General features: G+C 56.6%; 4 protein-coding genes across 4 annotated transcripts; 2 read left to right on the forward strand and 2 right to left on the reverse strand.

Annotated features, from left to right (window-relative positions):
• Positions 1–2,710: 2,710 nt before the first annotated feature.
• On the forward strand, positions 2,711–9,509 carry D7B24_007937 (uncharacterized protein; the record flags this gene model as incomplete). Its single annotated transcript, XM_028642038.1, has 3 exons — positions 2,711–3,329; positions 3,380–9,396; positions 9,453–9,509. 3 exons carry the CDS (start codon positions 2,711–2,713, stop codon positions 9,507–9,509), a joined length of 6,693 nt encoding a protein of 2,230 aa, XP_028494003.1.
• A 698-nt stretch (positions 9,510–10,207) lies between these two features.
• Positions 10,208–11,029, forward strand: D7B24_007938 (uncharacterized protein; the record flags this gene model as incomplete). Its single annotated transcript, XM_028642039.1, has 2 exons — positions 10,208–10,247; positions 10,341–11,029. The coding sequence occupies 2 exons, from the start codon at positions 10,208–10,210 to the stop codon at positions 11,027–11,029; spliced, it is 729 nt and encodes a 242-aa protein (XP_028494004.1).
• A 526-nt stretch (positions 11,030–11,555) lies between these two features.
• Positions 11,556–12,551, reverse strand: D7B24_007939 (uncharacterized protein; the record flags this gene model as incomplete). Its single annotated transcript, XM_028642040.1, has 2 exons — positions 11,556–12,295; positions 12,359–12,551. 2 exons carry the CDS (start codon positions 12,549–12,551, stop codon positions 11,556–11,558), a joined length of 933 nt encoding a protein of 310 aa, XP_028494005.1.
• A 4,452-nt stretch (positions 12,552–17,003) lies between these two features.
• Positions 17,004–17,594, reverse strand: D7B24_007940 (uncharacterized protein; the record flags this gene model as incomplete). The annotated part of the gene is made up of 2 exons (XM_028642041.1): positions 17,004–17,032; positions 17,108–17,594. The coding sequence occupies 2 exons, from the start codon at positions 17,592–17,594 to the stop codon at positions 17,004–17,006; spliced, it is 516 nt and encodes a 171-aa protein (XP_028494006.1).
• Between the last annotated feature and the right edge of the window lie 1,361 nt (positions 17,595–18,955).

Genomic DNA, 18,955 nt, shown 5'->3' on the forward strand with positions numbered 1-18,955 from the left:
GGGGGGGGGGCCTAGGAACAGTGGAGAGGCGGACCGTGTGGTGGGAATCGTAGATTACAGGAGCAACCGATCGCGAGGAGTGGACACAGACCAGACGGCAGAGCAAGGACCAAGACAGACCTCAACATACCAGAACTGCTGTACCTACCTGTACATGTATGTCTACTGTACTTGCGTACCTTAGCTCAGGACTTGACTAAGGTGAGATACATGTATGTCGCAGACAGAGAAACCTGGCAGCAGGAGGGCAGGCAAGCAGTTTGTTCGGTTGCATGTTGGTGTGGGGGGTCTGAGGGGGATGATGCGCGTGAAGCGCGATTATGTGCAGCTACAGCCTCAGCCGGACTCAGTAGCAGGGACACGGTGTATCATGGGAGGGGGCCACCACAGTACTTGCCTCAAAAGAGGCGGTGAAGTGGGCACTTTGCTCACCTGTCTGGGGAAAGGAAGACTGAGGCGTTGTTCATGCACATGGTCGATGACAGTAGAGGGCGAAGCGATAAGGCCAGGGAGGTTCGAGGTCCATGGTCTGAAGCACATGGGCTTGTGCTCCTCCTGCCTGCACCTAGCTGCAGGTGCAGTTGCAGTGCCTTGAAATGCTTGGCTGTGGCTACCCTCAACTTGCCCTGAACCTGGCCAAAAAGAACGGGCCTCAGCAGCGGCTTGAATCGCTAGTGCGTGGGGCCTCGTCCCTGTCGACTCTAAAAAGTGGCCATCAGCCAGTCCTGAAATGACCCCAATCAAAGATCGCGATGACCATCGATGCAGGCCAGAAATGCACGGCTGGCCGCAGCACTCCCTTGCACCAGGCGATGTGACATGATGCGGCTACGAGTGCCACTTGACCGACACTGGCTTGTCTTTGGCCTTTGACGGACGATGAGACGAAGGCGTGCTGAGGGTTCGTGCCGTCCGCCGGCCACAACATTGACTCCTTGATGTCTGCTGATATCATGACACCACCTTGGCACTGAGTACCCAGCATATCAAGCATCTACTGGCAATGGCAACGCGGGCTGTTCTCTTCGGCGAATGATGCGGGCGCGCCATGCTCGATGGGACCCCAGATCACACAACCTTCGGGACTCCAGACCAACTGGGCTGTCGTCTGATTGGACACCACCGTCACCGCCTCGACGTCCCCTCACCACCATCCCGCACACTTCTCTCCGAAGGGTGTGCTCCTCGATGGGGGGACAAGCTGCTGTGCGACGAAACGGGAGTGTGCCACGATCATCTGATCGAAATTGCATCACGGCAACAACCTTCTTCAAGTTTCTCTCAGTACGGCAAATGAACTTGATAGCCTAGATCATGATGTTGACGTGTGCCTATTTCGGGGGAGACTGGAAGAACTATGGCCCTCTGGCATATTACTGCATTCTCCGGAGCTTCCAAGACATGGGGAATCAGAGCCATCGGGGAAAACACGAGACGGGCATGCATGGGCTGCTGAGACAATAAGTCACACAAGTCAAACACTCACGCTCAACTTAGGTAGGCACCACAGCCCAGACTTCTCATGATGGGCGATCGGGGCCGCATCACCTCGAAGCACGTGAGCCTTGAGCTTTCGATCGAAGCAATGTACCTACACTGGGAGGGGTGCGTGTGGGTGTGGATAGCAACGGAAAACTGTGGAACCGCGACTCGCGGCTTTGAGGCACGCCAAAAAGACTTTGAATTGTCGCGTTGATGTTGATCTGCGATATTTCTGCCCGTGTTGGAGACGCCATGTCACACGGAGAGTGAAGATTTTTCTGATTTTTTTTCTCTTTGATTTGGCATTACAATGTCGCTGAAAATGCTCGGTGCGAGCACTGCTATGGCAGCTAGTTGACCTGGCCGCGATCGAGAAACAGATCGGCGCACGGCGTCAAGGTGAGGTCGAAGGGTACCACAACGGACCAATCTTGAGGTGTCTCGGTAAAATTCAAACGAGTTCCCAGAACAAAAGTATGAAATGGTCTGTCGTGTCGCAAGCCGATATTTTCAAAGCCTCTCACTCGATTCAAAGAGCGCTGGACTCAACCAGCTGGCGGTTGTCTATCAAAGATTCAATCCCTGCTAGGGAGGTGACGTGGTGAACCCCCACGGCAAACTGCGCCGAGCTCGCTCGAATGTTTGTTTCCTCAACCAGAGAAAGGGACCTCATCTGGGTAACTTTCAGGTACCTACCTTACAGACTCGAGGCTACCTTACCGCCTTGCTCTTCAGGGACAAGAGAGCCCCTCTCATTGGTGACCCGGCTCGCCGTCCACTGTAGCACAGTGAAACGCGCAGCGCAATTGGGCCGAGCTTAGTGGACCGCATGCGTCAGGCAAGCGGAATTGGCCAATCATGAGGCCCCAAGCACACAGGTCTGCCCGCTAAGAGAGGGGCTTAGGCCCAGGCGAGGCGAAGGCTGGCAGAACTGGAATAGAAGAAAAAAAGTTTTTGGCAGTGGCCGTTCTCGGTTCTCTCTCCTCCTTCTCCTCTCCTCCTCCTCCTCACCATGATCCTCTGATCTGCTATTGCCTTCCCTCTGATCTCTGGCTGCAGATGATCCCTGGGAAGACCAGGAATACCTCAAACCCGAGACTCTGACCCTTAGAGCTCTCATACTTCTTCTATTACTCCCACCCGCTCTTGCGGCGAGCGAGCTCTGCCCCGCCTCCGTCATACCTTTCAGAATTGCCCCACGTCGAAATACCGATTAGAGTCGGCAATCATGGCGGGCAAGACCTTCCCCCCCGCCACGGCACGCCTCGTTGATGCCAATGGCGTTGATACCGAGCCTCTCATGTGCCTCGAGCTGCCCGATGGCTCTGTCTACCAAGGTTACAGCTTTGGTGCCCAGAAGAGCATCGCTGGAGAGCTCGTCTTCCAGACCGGCATGGTGGGATACCCAGAGTCGGTGACAGACCCTTCGTATCGCGGTCAGATCCTCGTTATCACCTTTCCACTCGTCGGCAACTACGGTGTTCCTTCGAGGGAGACCATGGACGAGCTCCTCGGCGACCTTCCCGCCCATTTCGAGTCGTCTCAGATTCACATCGCCGGCCTCGTCGCCGCATCCTACTCTGGCGAGGATTACTCGCACTTCCTCGCCGAGTCCTCCCTCGGTACCTGGCTCAAGGAGCAGGGCGTCCCCGCTATCTACGGCATCGATACCAGGGCCCTCACGAAGCGCCTCCGTTCCGAGGGCAGCACGCTCGGCCGCCTGCTGCTTGAGACCAAGCAGACCCTCACCAACGGCACAGCGAACGGTCTCACGTCTCATGTCTCGTCTCCCAAGTACGAGACGATTGAGTGGTCTAACCCCAATGAAAAGAACCTCGTGGCTGAGGGTGAGTCTATGCGGTTCACTCTGATTAAGCTTTCGCTCATTTCTCTCCAGTATCCATCAAGACCCCCAAGCTTTACAAGCCCCCTGCCAGCGTCACGCTGAAGAAGCACTCCTCGGGCCGCACCATCCGAGTTCTTTGCGTCGATGTTGGTATGAAGTACAACCAGCTGCGATGCTTCCTCAAGCGTGGCGTCGAGGTCCTTGTCTGCCCCTGGGACCACGACATCGTCGCTGCTGCTGACCAATACGATGGTCTCTTCATCTCCAACGGACCTGGTGACCCTGCCATGCTTGATGTCACGATCAAGAACATCGCGGCTGCTTTGCAGCAGAACAAGACGCCAGTCTTTGGTATTTGTTTGGGACATCAGCTTCTGGCTCGTGCCTCCGGTGCGAGCACCACCAAGATGAAGTTCGGCAACCGTGGTCACAACTTGCCCTGCACCAGCATGATCACTGGAAAGTGCCACATCACTTCGCAGAACCACGGCTACGCCGTCGATGCTGGCTCTCTGACTGAGGGGTGGCAGGAGCTGTTTGTCAACGCGAACGACGGAAGCAACGAGGGCATCATGCACAAGAGCAAGCCCTACTTCAGTGTTCAGTTCCACCCTGAGAGCACTCCCGGTCCCTGCGACACAGAGTATCTCTTCGATGTCTTCATCCAGGCCATCACCGACTGCGCCACTGATGCCAGCCTTCTCAACTCCCCTGTCAGCTTCCCTGGCGGCACTATTGAGGAGAACGAGCGCCTGCACCCTCGCGTCCACCCTCGCAAGGTCCTTGTCCTCGGAAGCGGTGGCCTCAGCATTGGCCAGGCCGGCGAGTTCGACTATTCTGGTAGTCAAGCCATCAAGGCTCTTAAGGAGGAAGGCATCTACACGGTGCTTATCAACCCGAACATCGCGACCATTCAGACCTCCAAGGGTCTCGCTGATAAGGTCTATTTCCTACCTGTCAACGCCGAGTTTGTGCGAAAGGTTATCCAGTATGAGCATCCCGATGCCATCTACGTCACCTTCGGTGGCCAGACTGCTCTGTCGGTTGGTATTCAGCTGAAGGATGAGTTCGAGGCCCTCGGTGTCAAGGTTCTCGGTACTCCCATTGATACCATCATCACCACCGAGGACCGTGAACTCTTCGCGCGCAGCATGGACTCCATTGGTGAGAAGTGTGCCAAGTCCGCTTCTGCCTGCACCGTTGACGAGGCCATGGTTGCTGTCAAGGGCATTGGCTTCCCCGTCATCGTCCGTGCCGCGTACGCTCTCGGCGGCCTTGGAAGTGGTTTCGCCAACAACGAGGCTGAGCTGCTCGATCTTTGCAACAAGGCCTTTGCTGCCAGTCCTCAAGTCCTCATTGAGCGCAGTATGAAGGGCTGGAAGGAGATTGAGTACGAAGTCGTTCGTGACGCCCAAGACAACTGCATCACTGTCTGTAACATGGAGAACTTCGATCCTCTTGGAATCCACACGGGTGATTCCATCGTTGTCGCTCCTTCGCAGACTCTGTCTGACGAAGACTACAACATGCTGCGAACAACGGCCGTCAACGTTATCCGTCACCTCGGTGTTGTCGGAGAGTGCAACATTCAGTATGCGCTGAACCCCTTTTCAAGGGAATACTGCATCATCGAGGTCAACGCAAGGTTGTCCAGGTCTTCTGCCCTTGCGTCTAAGGCGACTGGTTACCCGCTTGCCTTCATTGCTGCTAAGCTTGGTCTCGGTATTCCCCTTAAGGACATTGCCAACAGCGTCACCAAGTCCACTTGTGCCTGCTTTGAGCCTTCGCTCGATTATGTTGTCGTCAAGATGCCTCGTTGGGATCTGAAGAAGTTCACCCGTGTCTCCACTCAGCTCGGCTCCTCTATGAAGAGTGTTGGTGAAGTCATGAGCATTGGCAGGACCTTCGAGGAGGCCATTCAAAAGGCTATTCGTGCCATCGACTTCCACAACTTGGGCTTCGGCGCCACCAAGGCTCTGATGTCCCTCGATGACGAGCTCCAGACCCCGTCCGATCAGCGTCTGTTTGCCATTGCCAATGCCATGCACGCCGGCTACTCCGTCGAGAAGATCTGGGAGTTGACCAAGATTGACAAGTGGTTCCTCAACAAGCTCATGGGCCTTAACAACTTTGCCAAGGAGATGGGCGGCTTCAACATGGCCCAGATCACTCAGCGCCCCGACCTGCTCCTTCAGGCCAAGAGGCTCGGCTTCTCTGATCAGCAGCTTGCTGACTTCTGGAGCACTAACGAGATTGGCGTCCGCAGGATGCGTGAGGAAGGTGGCATCATGCCCTTCGTCAAGCAGATCGATACGGTAGCGGCCGAGTTCCCTGCCCACACCAACTACCTTTACCTCACCTACAACGCCTCCGAGAGCGATGTCTCTTTTGACGACCACGGCATCATGGTCCTTGGTTCTGGTGTGTACCGTATCGGCTCCTCCGTCGAGTTCGATTGGTGCTCCGTTCGTGCCATTCGCACTCTCCGCCAGACTGGCCACAAGACTATCATGGTCAATTACAACCCGGAGACGGTATCGACTGATTATGACGAGGCCGACAAGCTCTACTTTGAGAACATCAACCTCGAGACGGTGTGCGACATCTACGCTCTGGAGAATGCAGGTGGTGTTCTCGGAGCCATGGGTGGGCAGACGCCCAACAACATCGCACTGCCGCTCTACCGTGCTGGCATTAAGGTCCTCGGTACCTCGCCTGAAATGATCGACATGGCCGAGAACCGTTACAAGTTCTCTCGTATGCTGGATTCGATCGGCGTGGACCAGCCCGCGTGGAAGGAGAACAGCAGTCTCGAGGATGCCAAGAAGTTCTGTAACAGCATCTCGTACCCCGTGCTTGTACGCCCTTCGTACGTGCTCTCTGGTGCTGCCATGAACACGGTCTACTCTGAGCGTGACTTGGAAAACTACCTCGAGCAGGCTGTCGCTGTTTCTCGCGAGTACCCTGTCGTCATCACCAAGTACATTGAGAACGCCAAGGAGATCGAAATGGATGCAGTTGCCAAGGACGGCGTTGTCGTTGGTCATTTCATCTCCGAGCACGTTGAGAATGCCGGTGTGCACTCGGGTGACGCTACCCTGATCTTGCCTCCTCAGGACCTGGAGCGCGAGACAATTGAGCGAATTGAGGAGGCTACCCGCAAGATTGGCGCCGCTCTCAACGTGACGGGCCCCTTCAACATTCAGTTCATTGCCAAGGACAATGACATCAAGGTCATTGAGTGCAACGTTCGTGCCTCGCGTTCGTTCCCCTTCGTCTCCAAGGTCATGGGCGTTGACCTCATCGAGATGGCGACCAAGGCCATCACTGGTCAGCCCTTCACCGAGTACCCTCCCACCACTCTCGCCCAGAACTGCGTCGGTGTGAAGGTGCCCCAGTTCAGCTTCTCTCGCCTCTCTGGTGCCGATCCTGTTCTGGGTGTCGAGATGGCTTCTACTGGTGAAGTCGCCTGCTTCGGTGTTGACAAGTATGAGGCTTACCTCAAGGCCCTCATGTCCACCGGCTTCAAAATCCCCAAGGCCAACATTCTGCTGTCCATGGGCTCCTACAAGGACAAGAAGGAGATGTTGCCTTCCGTAGAAAAGCTCCAGAAGCTTGGCTATAAGCTGTTTGCCACGGCCGGAACTGCCGACTTCCTCCAGGAGCACAACATTCCAGTGCAGTACCTCGAGGCTCTCGGTGACGAGGAGGGAGATCAGCGGTCCGAGTTCTCTCTGACCCAGCATCTTGCCAAGAACACCATCGACCTGTACATCAACTTGCCTTCCAGCAACAAGTACCGCCGCCCCGCCAACTACATGAGCAAGGGGTACCAGACCAGACGTATGGCCGTCGACTACCAGATCCCTCTGGTCACCAATGTCAAGAACGCCAAGATCCTCGTAGAGGCCATTGCTCGTCACTTCGAGCTCAACGTCGGCAATCGTGACTTCCAGACCAGCCACCGCACCGTCTCTCTGCCTGGTCTGATCAACGTCGCGGCTTTTGTGCCTGGCATTGCCTCCTCCGGCACCAACGATCTTCAGTCGGTCACGAAAGCCTCGCTCCTGGCCGGCTTCAGCATGGTTCGCATCATGCCTGTCGGTGTCGAGGGTGCCGTGACGGACGCTCTCACCCTCAAGGTTGCGCAGAAGACCAGCCGTCGTGGTGGTTACTGCGACTACAACCTGTCAGTGTCGGCTACTTCAGACAATGCTGATCAGATTAGCCAGGTCGCTGGAGAGGTTGGATCGCTTTTCATCCCATTCAACCATCTGTCTGGCAACATCAGCAAGGTCGCTGCCGTTGAGTCTCACTTTGACAGCTGGCCCGAGCACAAGCCCATCGTCACCGATGCCAGGCTGACAGACCTCGCCTCGATTCTTCTGCTTGCGAGCCTGCACAACCGTCGCATCCACGTCACCTCTGTGTCGACCAAGGATGATATCAGGCTCATTGCACTCAGCAAGAAGAAGGGTCTCAAGCTGACCTGCGACGTGTCCGTCTTCTCCCTCTATCTCTCGCAGAAGGACTTCCCCGGCTGTGCTCTGTTGCCCACGGCTCAGGATCAGGATGCTCTGTGGGCTCATCTCGATACCATTGATGTCTTCTCCATCGGCAGTCTTCCCTACCAGCTGGCCACTTCTCTTGGTCACTCTGTCGACGCCGCCGTCGGTATCGCCGACGTCCTGCCCCTGCTGCTGACGTCAGTTACCGAGGGTCGCCTGACCATCGACGACATCAAGACTCGCCTCTACGACAACCCGAAGCAGATCTTTGAGCTGCACGAGCAGGTTGGCTCTGGCGTTGAGGTTGAGATTGACCGCTCCTACAAGGTGCCCTCATCTGGTGCCTGGTCTCCTTTCGCGGGGCGCACCATGCGCGGCTCTGTGCAGCGCGTCACCTTCTACGGAAAGACAGCCTGCCTTGACGGCAACCTGCTGCCCAGCGAGCCTCTGGGCCAGGACATGTCGACTCACGGCGCTATGCCCATGTCCCCCCCTCTGAAGCCCACCGTACAGTCTCTCAACAAGGTCATCGAGTCTCCCCACGACAGGCGTTCTTCCATGTTTGCTGTGGGCCCCGCCAAGCTGCGATCTACCGATACGGCCGGCCAGCTGAAGAGTCTTGAGGAGCTCGGTTCCCCCATGGTGCTGCAGCCTGCTCTCGGCTCCCAGCTCCAGGACCTCATTGCCCAGCCCTCTTCCTGGCGCCACCAGAATGTTCTTTCGGTCACGCAGTACACGCGCAGCGACCTGCACCACTTGTTCACCGTCGCCCAGGAGATGCGTCGTGGTGTTCAGCGTGAAGGTGTTCTCAACCTCCTGCGCGGACGCCTCCTCTGCACTCTCTTCTACGAGCCCTCTACCCGCACGTCCGCTTCCTTTGACGCTGCGATGCAGAGGCTTGGTGGCCGCACTGTGGTGATCTCGACATCCCACTCATCGGTGCAGAAGGGCGAGACGTTGCAGGATACTCTCCGCACTCTCGGTTGCTACGGCGATGCTGTCGTGCTTCGACACCCCGAAGAGTCCAGCGTCGACGTTGCTCGCAAGTACGCCTCTGTTCCCGTCATCAACGGCGGCAACGGCAGCAAGGAGCACCCGACGCAGGCGTTCCTGGACCTGTTCACGATTCGTGAGGAGCTCGGAACCGTGCAGAACATTACCATCACCTTTATCGGTGATCTGCTGTACGGCCGCCCCGTGCACTCACTTGTCTATCTCCTTCGTGACTACGGCGTGCGGGTGCAGCTCGTGTCGCCCAAGGGGCTCAGGCTTCCCGAGGAGGTCCGCAACTTCCTCAAGCAGTCTGGCCAGCTGGCCTGCGAGTCGGAGGAGCTCACGGAGGAGATTCTCTCCAAGAGCGACGTCCTCTACTGCACGCGCGTGCAGAAGGAGAGGTTCCCCTCGGTGGAGGAGTACGAGCGAGTCAAGAACTCGTACCGCATCGACAACAAGACGCTGCGGTCGGCGAAGAAGGACATGTGCATCCTGCACCCCCTCCCCAGGAATGATGAGATTGCGCAGGAGGTGGACACGGACCCGCGGGCGGCGTACTTCCGCCAAGTAAGTGACACCCAAGGGACTCGGGGGAAGACAAAACATGCTAACCAAGTCACCAGATGCGTTACGGCCTGTACTGCCGCATGGCTCTGCTTGCACTTGTTATGGCGCCTTAGACGACTTTTTGGGTTACATTCAGGATCGCGTTCGGACATGTCGGTTATGATATGAAAAAAGTTTTTATGTGCGAATCCGGATCACCAAGGCATTAGGGAATCTGGTTCTCTCTGTTTTAGCATAGTATATAGCAGTAACCCCGCAGGTGCCTCACGGCGTCTCGTAACTGCATGTTGGGTGGGCGTAACTGCATACTGGCCGGATTTGATGTATGTGCGTACGTACATTCAGGTAGAGAGGCGTTGTATGCTTTTCTTGTTAGAGTCATCACACTCGTGTCCATGAGACCGTCATGTGTTGGGAGGCGTTTTAGATACCCATTGATTATACGTTTGTGTGTTCTGTCCGTTTGCGTATGTTGCGTATCATGTGGTATCGTGTGTTGTATGTGTGTCATGTCTGGGGGGTCCAGGACTTTCGGGGTCCAAGTGGCCTGCACCCTGGGAGGTTTGGTGACTTGTGATGGGAACAAAGTAGACCCCCCCCCCTGCCCCTCCATGACAAGCCGTCATCAGTCACCCCACCATCGTCACTACCATGACCACCAGCAACAGCTCACTTCACTGCTTGCATCTGGCCATTTGACATCTTCACCCTCGCCAAACTCGCACCTTTTTCCCAACGTCACACGTAGGCATCTCCAACAAGGTTTTCCATGCGTTTGACGCAAAGACTTCTATTCTCCAAATCCCTCACCATGGCCCTCCACCCGCCGAACGACCCCTCGAAGCTCATCTGTGAGTCTCTCACCCCACCTTGCCCTTCCCTCCCCGAACCTAGATGCCGGATCGCATGCAGCGCGTCGGCATATTCCTGACATGCCAGCACAGTCGCTCCAGCAGGCTCCGAAGCCCACGGGCAGGCGGCGCAGTTCACGTCGCCAGCCCTGCACCGCGCCGACCTCGACCCGACGTCGCCGACGGCGCAGTTCCACGCCTGGTTCCAGGCGGCGCAGGCGGCCCCCGCCGTCGCGCACCCAGAGACGTGCACGCTGGCGACGGCGCACCTGCCCTCGGGCCGCGTGTCGGCGCGCACGCTCTACCTCAAGGAGCTCGACGCCGCGGGCGCCTACGTCGTCTACTCCAACTTCGCCACGTCGCGCAAGGCCGCCGACCTGGCGTCCAACCCGCGCGCCAGCCTCGTCTTCTGGTGGGAGGCCCTGCAGCGCCAGGTCCGCGTCGAGGGCGTCGCCGCCCGCGTGCCGCGCGAGCAGAGCCAGACGTACTACGACACGCGCGTGCGCGGTAGCCGCCTCGGCGCCTGGGCGAGTCGCCAGAGCCAGGTGCTCGAGGCGCAGGGCGACGGGGACGACGGTCGGGCCCAGCTCGAGGGGTGGGTCAAGGACGCGGAGGCGCGGTTCGACGGCGAGGAGAAGATTCCCGTGCCTGAATTTTGGGGCGGGCTGAGGATCGTGCCGGATCGGGTTGAGTTTTGGCAGGGCAGGGACAGCCGCTTGCATGATCGGTTCGTGTACGAAAAGGACGGCGAGGCGTGGACACTCAACCGGCTGAGCCCGTAGAACGAAGAAACAAAGAAGAAAAAAAAGGACGAGTGGACGGCTGCCGCTAGGTTTTGCATGTGAATTCTGCCAGGTCGGTAGGACTGACGAGGCGGTCTTCATGAGGCTCACGAGTCAACAAGAAGGGAATTCCGAAAGTGAGATAGTAATAAGTAAGTAGTATGTCGTCAGGTCTGACGTATAAACATTAGAAATAGCAAGGCTATGAGACAGTATAGAGGGAAATCGCTGGTTTCTCCGTCCCGTTTTACGATCCCCATATGTGCATGCCGCAGAACGCCGAACCTCGATCCACGCCTCCGAGTCCATAATCCCAAACCAAAAGAAATATGGTGAGCAAATGTGCAACATGTGACCCCATATATGACCTGATATCGTTTTGATGCACGCGAAACGCCTTTACCAAACGCATCCCATGCGTGGTATCGAATTCGCCCCATATCGCTAGTGCCGCCAGTTGACTCGTAAAAATGCAACAATAAAAAATTAAACTTCGAGCGCATCGACACAATGTAACGCCCGCGATCTAGCTCTCCTCGCCTACGGGAGACAGGGAGCCCAGAGTGGCCGATCGTGGCAGGGAAAGGTAGTCGCTCGCCGGCGAACCACCGCCGTCCTCGTCGTAGACTGGGGTGTCGACAGGAGTCAGCTGCAGGCCAAGGCCAATGACCGCAGTGCCAACGCTCATACTCTTGCTTTTGCTGTGGCCGCTTCCGTCACCCGCGTTCTTCTGCACAGGTCGTTGGGCAGGCCGGTAGTGCCGCGCGGCGAGCTGCATATCGACCAGCGTCTCGGTAATCAGGTCCTCGTCGTCAACAAGTGGCTTAATGCGCCAGTTGAGGTTCTCGCAGATGCAACGCTCCGTGACATTGAGCTGCTCGCAGGACCAAATGTTGCGGCCCCACGAGGCACAGTAGTATGCAGTGGAGTCTTGCTGGTCCTCGGTAAACTTGGCGGCAATGACCAGTGCAGCAAGAATGATGAGCTCGGGCTGGACAGAGTCGATGTGCATCTGGCGCTGCTGGAAGAAAGGCCCCGCGAGAGAGTGGCGCTTGCTGGGCGACAGGCTGGGATCGGCAATGAGCGGGCAGGAGAGGCGCCAGGCGAGGGCAAACTTGGAGTTGAGAGAGTCGAGGATGCAGGATGCGAGGGCGATCGACTCGAGAGGCAGGGCGGTGCGTGCAAGGAGCGATTGGACAGCACTGGTGGAGGGCGTGCGGAGAGATGCGGAGGTGGGGACGAGGTTGATAAGATGGACGGCAGGGCCTACAAAGACGCTGTTGTTAGTACACAACCGAATCGAGCATGTTAGGAGGTAGCTGCGCATACCGAAGTACTTGTCCTGGAGCAGCTCGGCGTCAAGCTCGTCGAAAGAAACCTTGGGGCTGTGGTCGGCTGAAGAGTTTCGCGAGGACAGCGGTGGTGTGGGTAGGTTCGATAGCGGACGGTAGGTGAAGTACATGTCCTCGACTTCGTAGTCGTCGTCTGAGACAACAGCGGGATCTCGTGCCATGATGCCCATTTTGACGCTGGCTGCTGAGAGGCTGGCTGATAGGTGGACGGAGATATGGATGTATGGATGTGAACGTTCCGTTTTGTTTCGTTTCGTTTCGTTCCCGTCACACATCGACTCGCAGAAGAGCCTTTGCCAATGATGACAGAACTTTCTTTTGAACGTGAGCGCCTATGGTTGGGCCTGCGGTGGTGGCACGACAGGGTCGACTCTTCCAATCCTCAAACGTGGTGCACGCACAGAGACACTGCTCATATTTCGTCCAAGACGGATCAAGCAGGAAGGCTCGTGTGGTCAGACTCCGGTCAGTGGCGAATAGCTTTAGAACTATGGACTCTGGTTATTGCCGATTTTCTCGGAGGCTGAATTCGAAAGAGGAAGTGGTAGAGCTACGGAGCGGTCGACTGCTCCAAGGGGGGGAGGGGAGGTTCGGTGGTATATATATATATCCGTGGCCTTGTTCGGAGGGGGGTGTGGATTGGGAGGGGGGAGTTGAGAGCTGCTTTAGGGGAAGAGGAAACACGAGGAAAATGACCCGAGCTCTTGCTTGGCTGAGAGAGGAAGAAAGGGGATGGAGATCCACGAAGGCCCGGGTTAGCTCCTGGTCCCATGCACCTGCTGCGATGTGCAAGGCCCACGGTCTAAGGGCCCTTGGGGCCCTCCCCTCTCAAAGGCTCGAGGCCTAAGGCCCCTGGCCCGAGAGCCCACGGCCCGAGCTGGAGAAGTGAGCGCGAGCACGTCAAAGGCGTGCTGATGAGAGGCTGAAGCCCACTGTGAGTTGTGTTTCTCGATGGGGGTAGTGCGTGGGCGGTCAGCAGGGTACGCGGGTGTACCCGATGCTCTGCGTTCACCGCGCATGACCGAAGGTACCCTGCGGTAGTGCTCTGAAACAGCCATATTTTCGGTTGGCCATGGCGGTGATGGCGCAGCCGGCAGGTGAGTGGATCCAGGGCCCAGCCAGGGGATCCCCTTCAGAGGACAAGCACCGAACTTTACAGGGCCTCTTTGGCGCCAAGGGTTTGCCCCGGTGCAGAGTGACGATGGGGCAGGCGTGGCGTCAGGGGCAGGATCATCAGATCACTCTTGCCAACCTAAAGTCCCGTCCCTTCAAAATACTGATTCAGAGCTGCAGGAGCTACCACAAAGGCAGGGCAGGGCAGGTAAGGCACCTACCTGGTAGGTAAGGTAGGTACGTAGCCAGCTAGCTATGCCAGACACAGAGACGGAGACAGAGACAGATACTGCAGAAAGATATGCACCATGACCACCACCACCACCAGCGACCTGACAGTTCGGCCGATGATCGCTGTTCATCACAGGCATCTCGTCATCATCTCCAATCAATCACTGACCTCCCGTCGGCATGCCTTCGCCAATCAGGGAAATGGGTAGCGTGACGCATGAACTGATGACATCGCTATGGACGTCCCCCATCCTTAGGACGGGCAAATAAGGCAACGCTGTGCTCTACAAACCGACAAGCATGTGTGTTCCTACAGCAGACTGCCTGATTGACTTTCAGGAACAAGAGCTCCTCTCCACCCTCGATCCCTGCCTCTCGGGCTCAACCCCAGCGACGCCACATCTGCGATCATGATGTCGCATCTGTCCCTGAACCTTGCGAGGACTTTGTATGCCAGCGATGGTGAAGGAGATTGGGATCGGTCAACGATGTGCCTTGGCAGGTCCCTTGATTCTGGGCAGAGCCTATACCGAGATGCACACATAAACACTGGCGTCAAGGGCAGTGCGACACCAATCCACTCGCTCCTACTTGAGAGACGAACTATCGGATGTCTGGCACTCGTGTTCCTTGCCGCGAGTCCCGTCAGGCGGGTTTTTTGGTGCCGATCAATGCGTCGCCTTCTGACAAGCTTGTCCCATCTCCACAGCGCAGTCAAGAGTCGAACAGCGATTCAGCGAAAACGAAAATAGGACAAGTGAGCGGCTTTCCCCAGATACCGAGACCAAGGAGACTTTTCCGGACTTCAGCACGTTCAGGTCGAGCCCACTAACGGGCTGCCAAGCCACCACCACGACGCCCATAGGCAGATTTTCGACGCCCTTCTACCACAGAGACCAGTGGACCAGCCAGCACATGTCTTGCGTAACGCCATTGCTAGGGCTGAGGATCGCAAAGCCGTCTCTCAGCTTACAACAAAGAAACCACATCGGCGGTACAAAGAAATTGTGACAAGGCATGGTGCATCGAATTGGGATTAGGCGTCCTAATTGGGACCGACTCGAACAATCTCACTTCCTCCAGACACAGCAAGACACAACTGTCGGCCTTGCATCAATAATCGCTACTTGCATCTTGGCTGGCCCGACGAGCATAATGCGCTTTCCTCGACGGATAGTCAGCCAAGGGTGAAGAAAGATTTCATCGTCCTCAGTAAAGTAAAGCCCACGTTCGCTGACCACCGGTTGGGCATCTACGGCCGCAATCGCCTACCTGCATTCGTCACCGCCTTCTTTGTGATGCAGTTGAGCTCTGTACTAAAGACGCAACGCGATGCAAGGTAGTCGCATGAACCAGGGTTCACACAGACTCGATATCGGAGCAACTCAACTTCTACTCAGTAGCCTTAATGTGGCTTCAACAGCGAAGTGCAACGCAAGGTTGAGCCGAAGTGAATCGACACGGAAGCCGGGCTCGGGACCGACGTTGCATCGAACCATGCTCAGGGCAAACAGCAATTCGTCACCAACTGTGCGCATATTGGAAAACCCCTCGCCCCACTGGAGAACACGATCTTTCGCCAAAAATACTAGTCTCCCATCGTGGGTCTTACTACCGGGCAGATCACCATCAACTCCGACCCCATTCTCCGAGTAACGCCAGTCGTGTCAGCGGGCTCTTGTACGGTACATTCCAGCAGCTCGTGTAGCGTGTCAACTAGCATCTTCGTCCAAACTTTGACCGTTCTACTCAGACCTTGGCAGACCTCGTTTTTGGGCGCCATCCAAAACCCACCAGACATTGAATAGCGACTGGTGAACGATGCGAAGGTACCCTTTTTTCGATTCTAGCGAGCGCCACATGAGGGCATCGAGATTCGAGCAAGCCAGCACGAGCGCCAAAGACCCGGGTTTTGGGGGGTGAGACAAGATCTCACTGTTGAATGTGTAGCGAGAAACCCATTCGGGAACGAGGAGAAGAAACACTGACACAGCACACACCCCACGCTAATGTCAGGTTTCATTCGGCAGTAATTGTAATCCTCCGGCCGGCTGTCATGGCCGACTAACGACGAGAGTGCCGACCTTGAGTACAGAAAACCCATCGCGCGTCGCAGTGACGCTTATTGTATCGGACGAAGCTGCAATATCAGCCGCATTTGTGCAGAGCAAGGAGGCTATTGTTGACTCGTGGCTCACTGATGCGGCACGTTTTTTTTTCTCATTCAGTTTCTCTGGCTGGATCTGGGCCCGGGCCGCGACAGGAATCCATTTGACCAATCTGACGCCAATTCTGTCCGTCATTCAGCTGTAATTCGTCGTGGCCGTGCCATCGTCCTGGAACCGCCCTAAGTGAGCCTCATGGCCGCCAGACGACACCACATTGGAAGCCATGGCCAGTGCATTGGCCTCACGACCTGCCCTGAAGCGGCTTCGTCCCATCATTGTTGAAGAGCACACCTGAATCTAGAACGCCAGTGGCACCTGAACCAATTCAGACTTTTGAACCCGATCAGGTGCGGGTGCTAGGACGCCTTTGGCAATATTTCTCGCCTAGGCTTTGCCTTCTCAGGTGCGACTATCCTGAAAGGGCAGACTAACGACTTTGTGTGTCGCTGGCGGCGTGATATCCCGTTGTTGCTCAAGGGTCCAGACCCAAGGGTCTGGATTTCTTCTTTTTAGGAGGACGGGAGGGCTCAGGAAGTCTGGGAGACGGTTCTGCCATGTGGCTGGAACATTTAGCTTCTTTTGCAATAGCTGATGCGAATGGCCTCAGCAGGCTCGCCGGATCTAGGGAGTCGCACTATTTCGCCAGGGCTAGATTCTAGTCGTATTGCTGGCGCGATGCAGCACGACCCATGGTGCATGAATACACGTGTATGTACATTGAGCCAATAGCTGGTAGCACGTTGCAGAGGAGGGACGGGTTTGTTCTGGTAATTTCTTTGGCTCTCATTCATTCTCATCCGCACCCTCAGGTCAGGCCAGAGGCCGAGCCGCAAGCTCAAGGCAGCGCTGACCAGATGCTGAAGATGCTCGATTCGACATATAAATCTTCTTCTCTCTTCCGCTTCATGCTCCCCCCTTTCTGAGTATGACAGATGCACCGCATTGCCCGTGTGAACCATTAACTCGACCAGCGACAACAACTCGCAATGCTACCACTGCCAAACAAGCCCTCTGCACCGATCCCGAGTCCTCTGTTCTTTAGTGACCCGGCCAGGGAAGCGGGGCGGGGGATGCTCGGATCGGTGGAAACCACTATCAATTCTGTGCAACTTAGTTCTTTGCGACGATGACAAAGTTTGCTATGGCATTGTTAGTCGTGATACAAGCTGGCGAGAACATTGTGGCAAGGAGGAGGGGTGAAGAGGGCTACATACTGGGCTGCTGCGCAATCTGCGCGACCTGAGGGATGACGTCGCCACCGATGAACTGGGCGAGGTTGACGCCCTGGATGCCGCCCACGAGGCCGAGGTTGAGGCCGCCGAGGCGCAAGTCGACGAGGTTGAGGCCGTTGAAGACGCCCTGGCCGTGCAGGGCGAGGAGGGTCTGGAGCTGTTGCAGCTGGAGCAGGGCGAGGACGTCAAACTGCTGGACGTTGAAGAGGTGCTGGAAGTTGAGCAGGTTGAAGTTCTGGACCTGGCCGAGCTGGGCGAAGAGGTTGAGGTCGACGCTGTTGAGGCGCAGCAGGTAGTTGAGGTCGACGTTCTGGAAGCCCTGCAGGCCGTTGAGCTGAGACAGGTCGAAGACGGCGCGGGACTCGAGGGACTGGAGCGACGGCGTCGAGGCGGCGGTGTTGGAGTCGGCGACGGGGGCGGCGGCGGCGAAGGTGGCCATGGCGGCGGCGATGATGGTGGAGAACTTCATGTTGGCGGTAGGGAGTGTGTGGTTGGTTTGATTGATAGTGAGTGGTTGTTTGCAGGGGAATTAGAGTTATAGGACACAAGACAGGAATGAGCACAGCTCTGGGTGTTCAGGGTATCTTTTGAAGAAGAAGGGAGTGAAGTGAACAACGAGCACAGCTTGAGGGTTGTTTGTTAGTCGGAGAATATTCAGGGGGGGAAGGGGATGTTTGGCTGGAGACTGGTGAAGATCATCCAGGAGACGCACCTCTGAAGAGAAAGAATGGAAAAGTATGAGAAGGAATGAGACCGGACCAGATTATTGTGTGTGGGATGAGGAAACAAAAAAGAAGATTGCATTGTCGACGACGGGACGACCTCTTATATATCAGGCGTGCCAAGGATGGTATCTCGGGGCAGCAGACGAGGCGGCTGGCACGGTTCCCCCTCCCCCCTCCCCTTCCCCTCGGAAGATTGCTCTGAGGAAGATCCGTGTCCATCGCGAACCAGTTGTGGCCCTGCCTTCCCATACACAAAGATTAGGCTCAGTCAAACATCGACAGGGGAGAGCAAGGGGTCACATCATGGGGCTCAGTGCAGGCCTGGCATGGGACGATACGTTTCCCCGTGCGCACGTCGTGGCACCTTTACCAGTCGGATGGCATCTTGAGGGGCGCAAGGGGGGGGGGCTGCTCACGAGGGACAGACGTATCATCGTCCCAAGTGCCGTACAAACAGCCAAGGAACATAGTACATGGTTGCCCGAGCACTGCAGGTGGTTGGCAGCAGCAGCAGCAGGAACAGGAGCAGCGGCAGGGCTGGGATGGTAGCGCTTTGAGACGACGTGCCATCCTGGGGACGGGACCTGCGTTGCCGAAGGGGCTCAGCTCCGCATGAAAGCCCAGGGGCGGGGGACTTGGTTGTAGATGGACGACTTTTAAGTCTATCTGGGAAACGAAGACTGGATTTAGCAGGATTTCCTGTTGATCACGCGAGGCAGGTCCAATGACGACAGGAGGTTACGGGGAATAGCTGGGACATCCGGCAGCGGCGAGACGGTGTGAGGAAAAGCCAAGGACCGGATGAGAGGTCTTCCTCAGGGTGAGGTGGGAACAGCGGGATCGGCGTCTGGGCGGCTGGCCGTCTGATGAGCTTTTCGATGCGCGGGTGAGAGTGTGACGTTGGCATATAGCAGAGAGGCACAAGTGTACGGTACAGTCACAGCGTGACACTGGTTTTGGGGGGGTAGGAAGGGGGGGGGGGGTCCTTGACGATATCAGACGACGAAAGAGTGGGCGCGATTCATTTGCCGATGCTGGTGACCGAGGATCAGGCGTGGTCAAACACCAAAGGATGGCTTTTTTTCTTCCGTTTCCTTCCTTCCTT

This window comes from Verticillium nonalfalfae (assembly GCF_003724135.2).
Source record: "Verticillium nonalfalfae strain VnAa140/NRRL 66861 chromosome Unknown scaffold_68, whole genome shotgun sequence".
Lineage (NCBI taxonomy): Eukaryota > Fungi > Ascomycota > Sordariomycetes > Glomerellales > Plectosphaerellaceae > Verticillium > Verticillium nonalfalfae.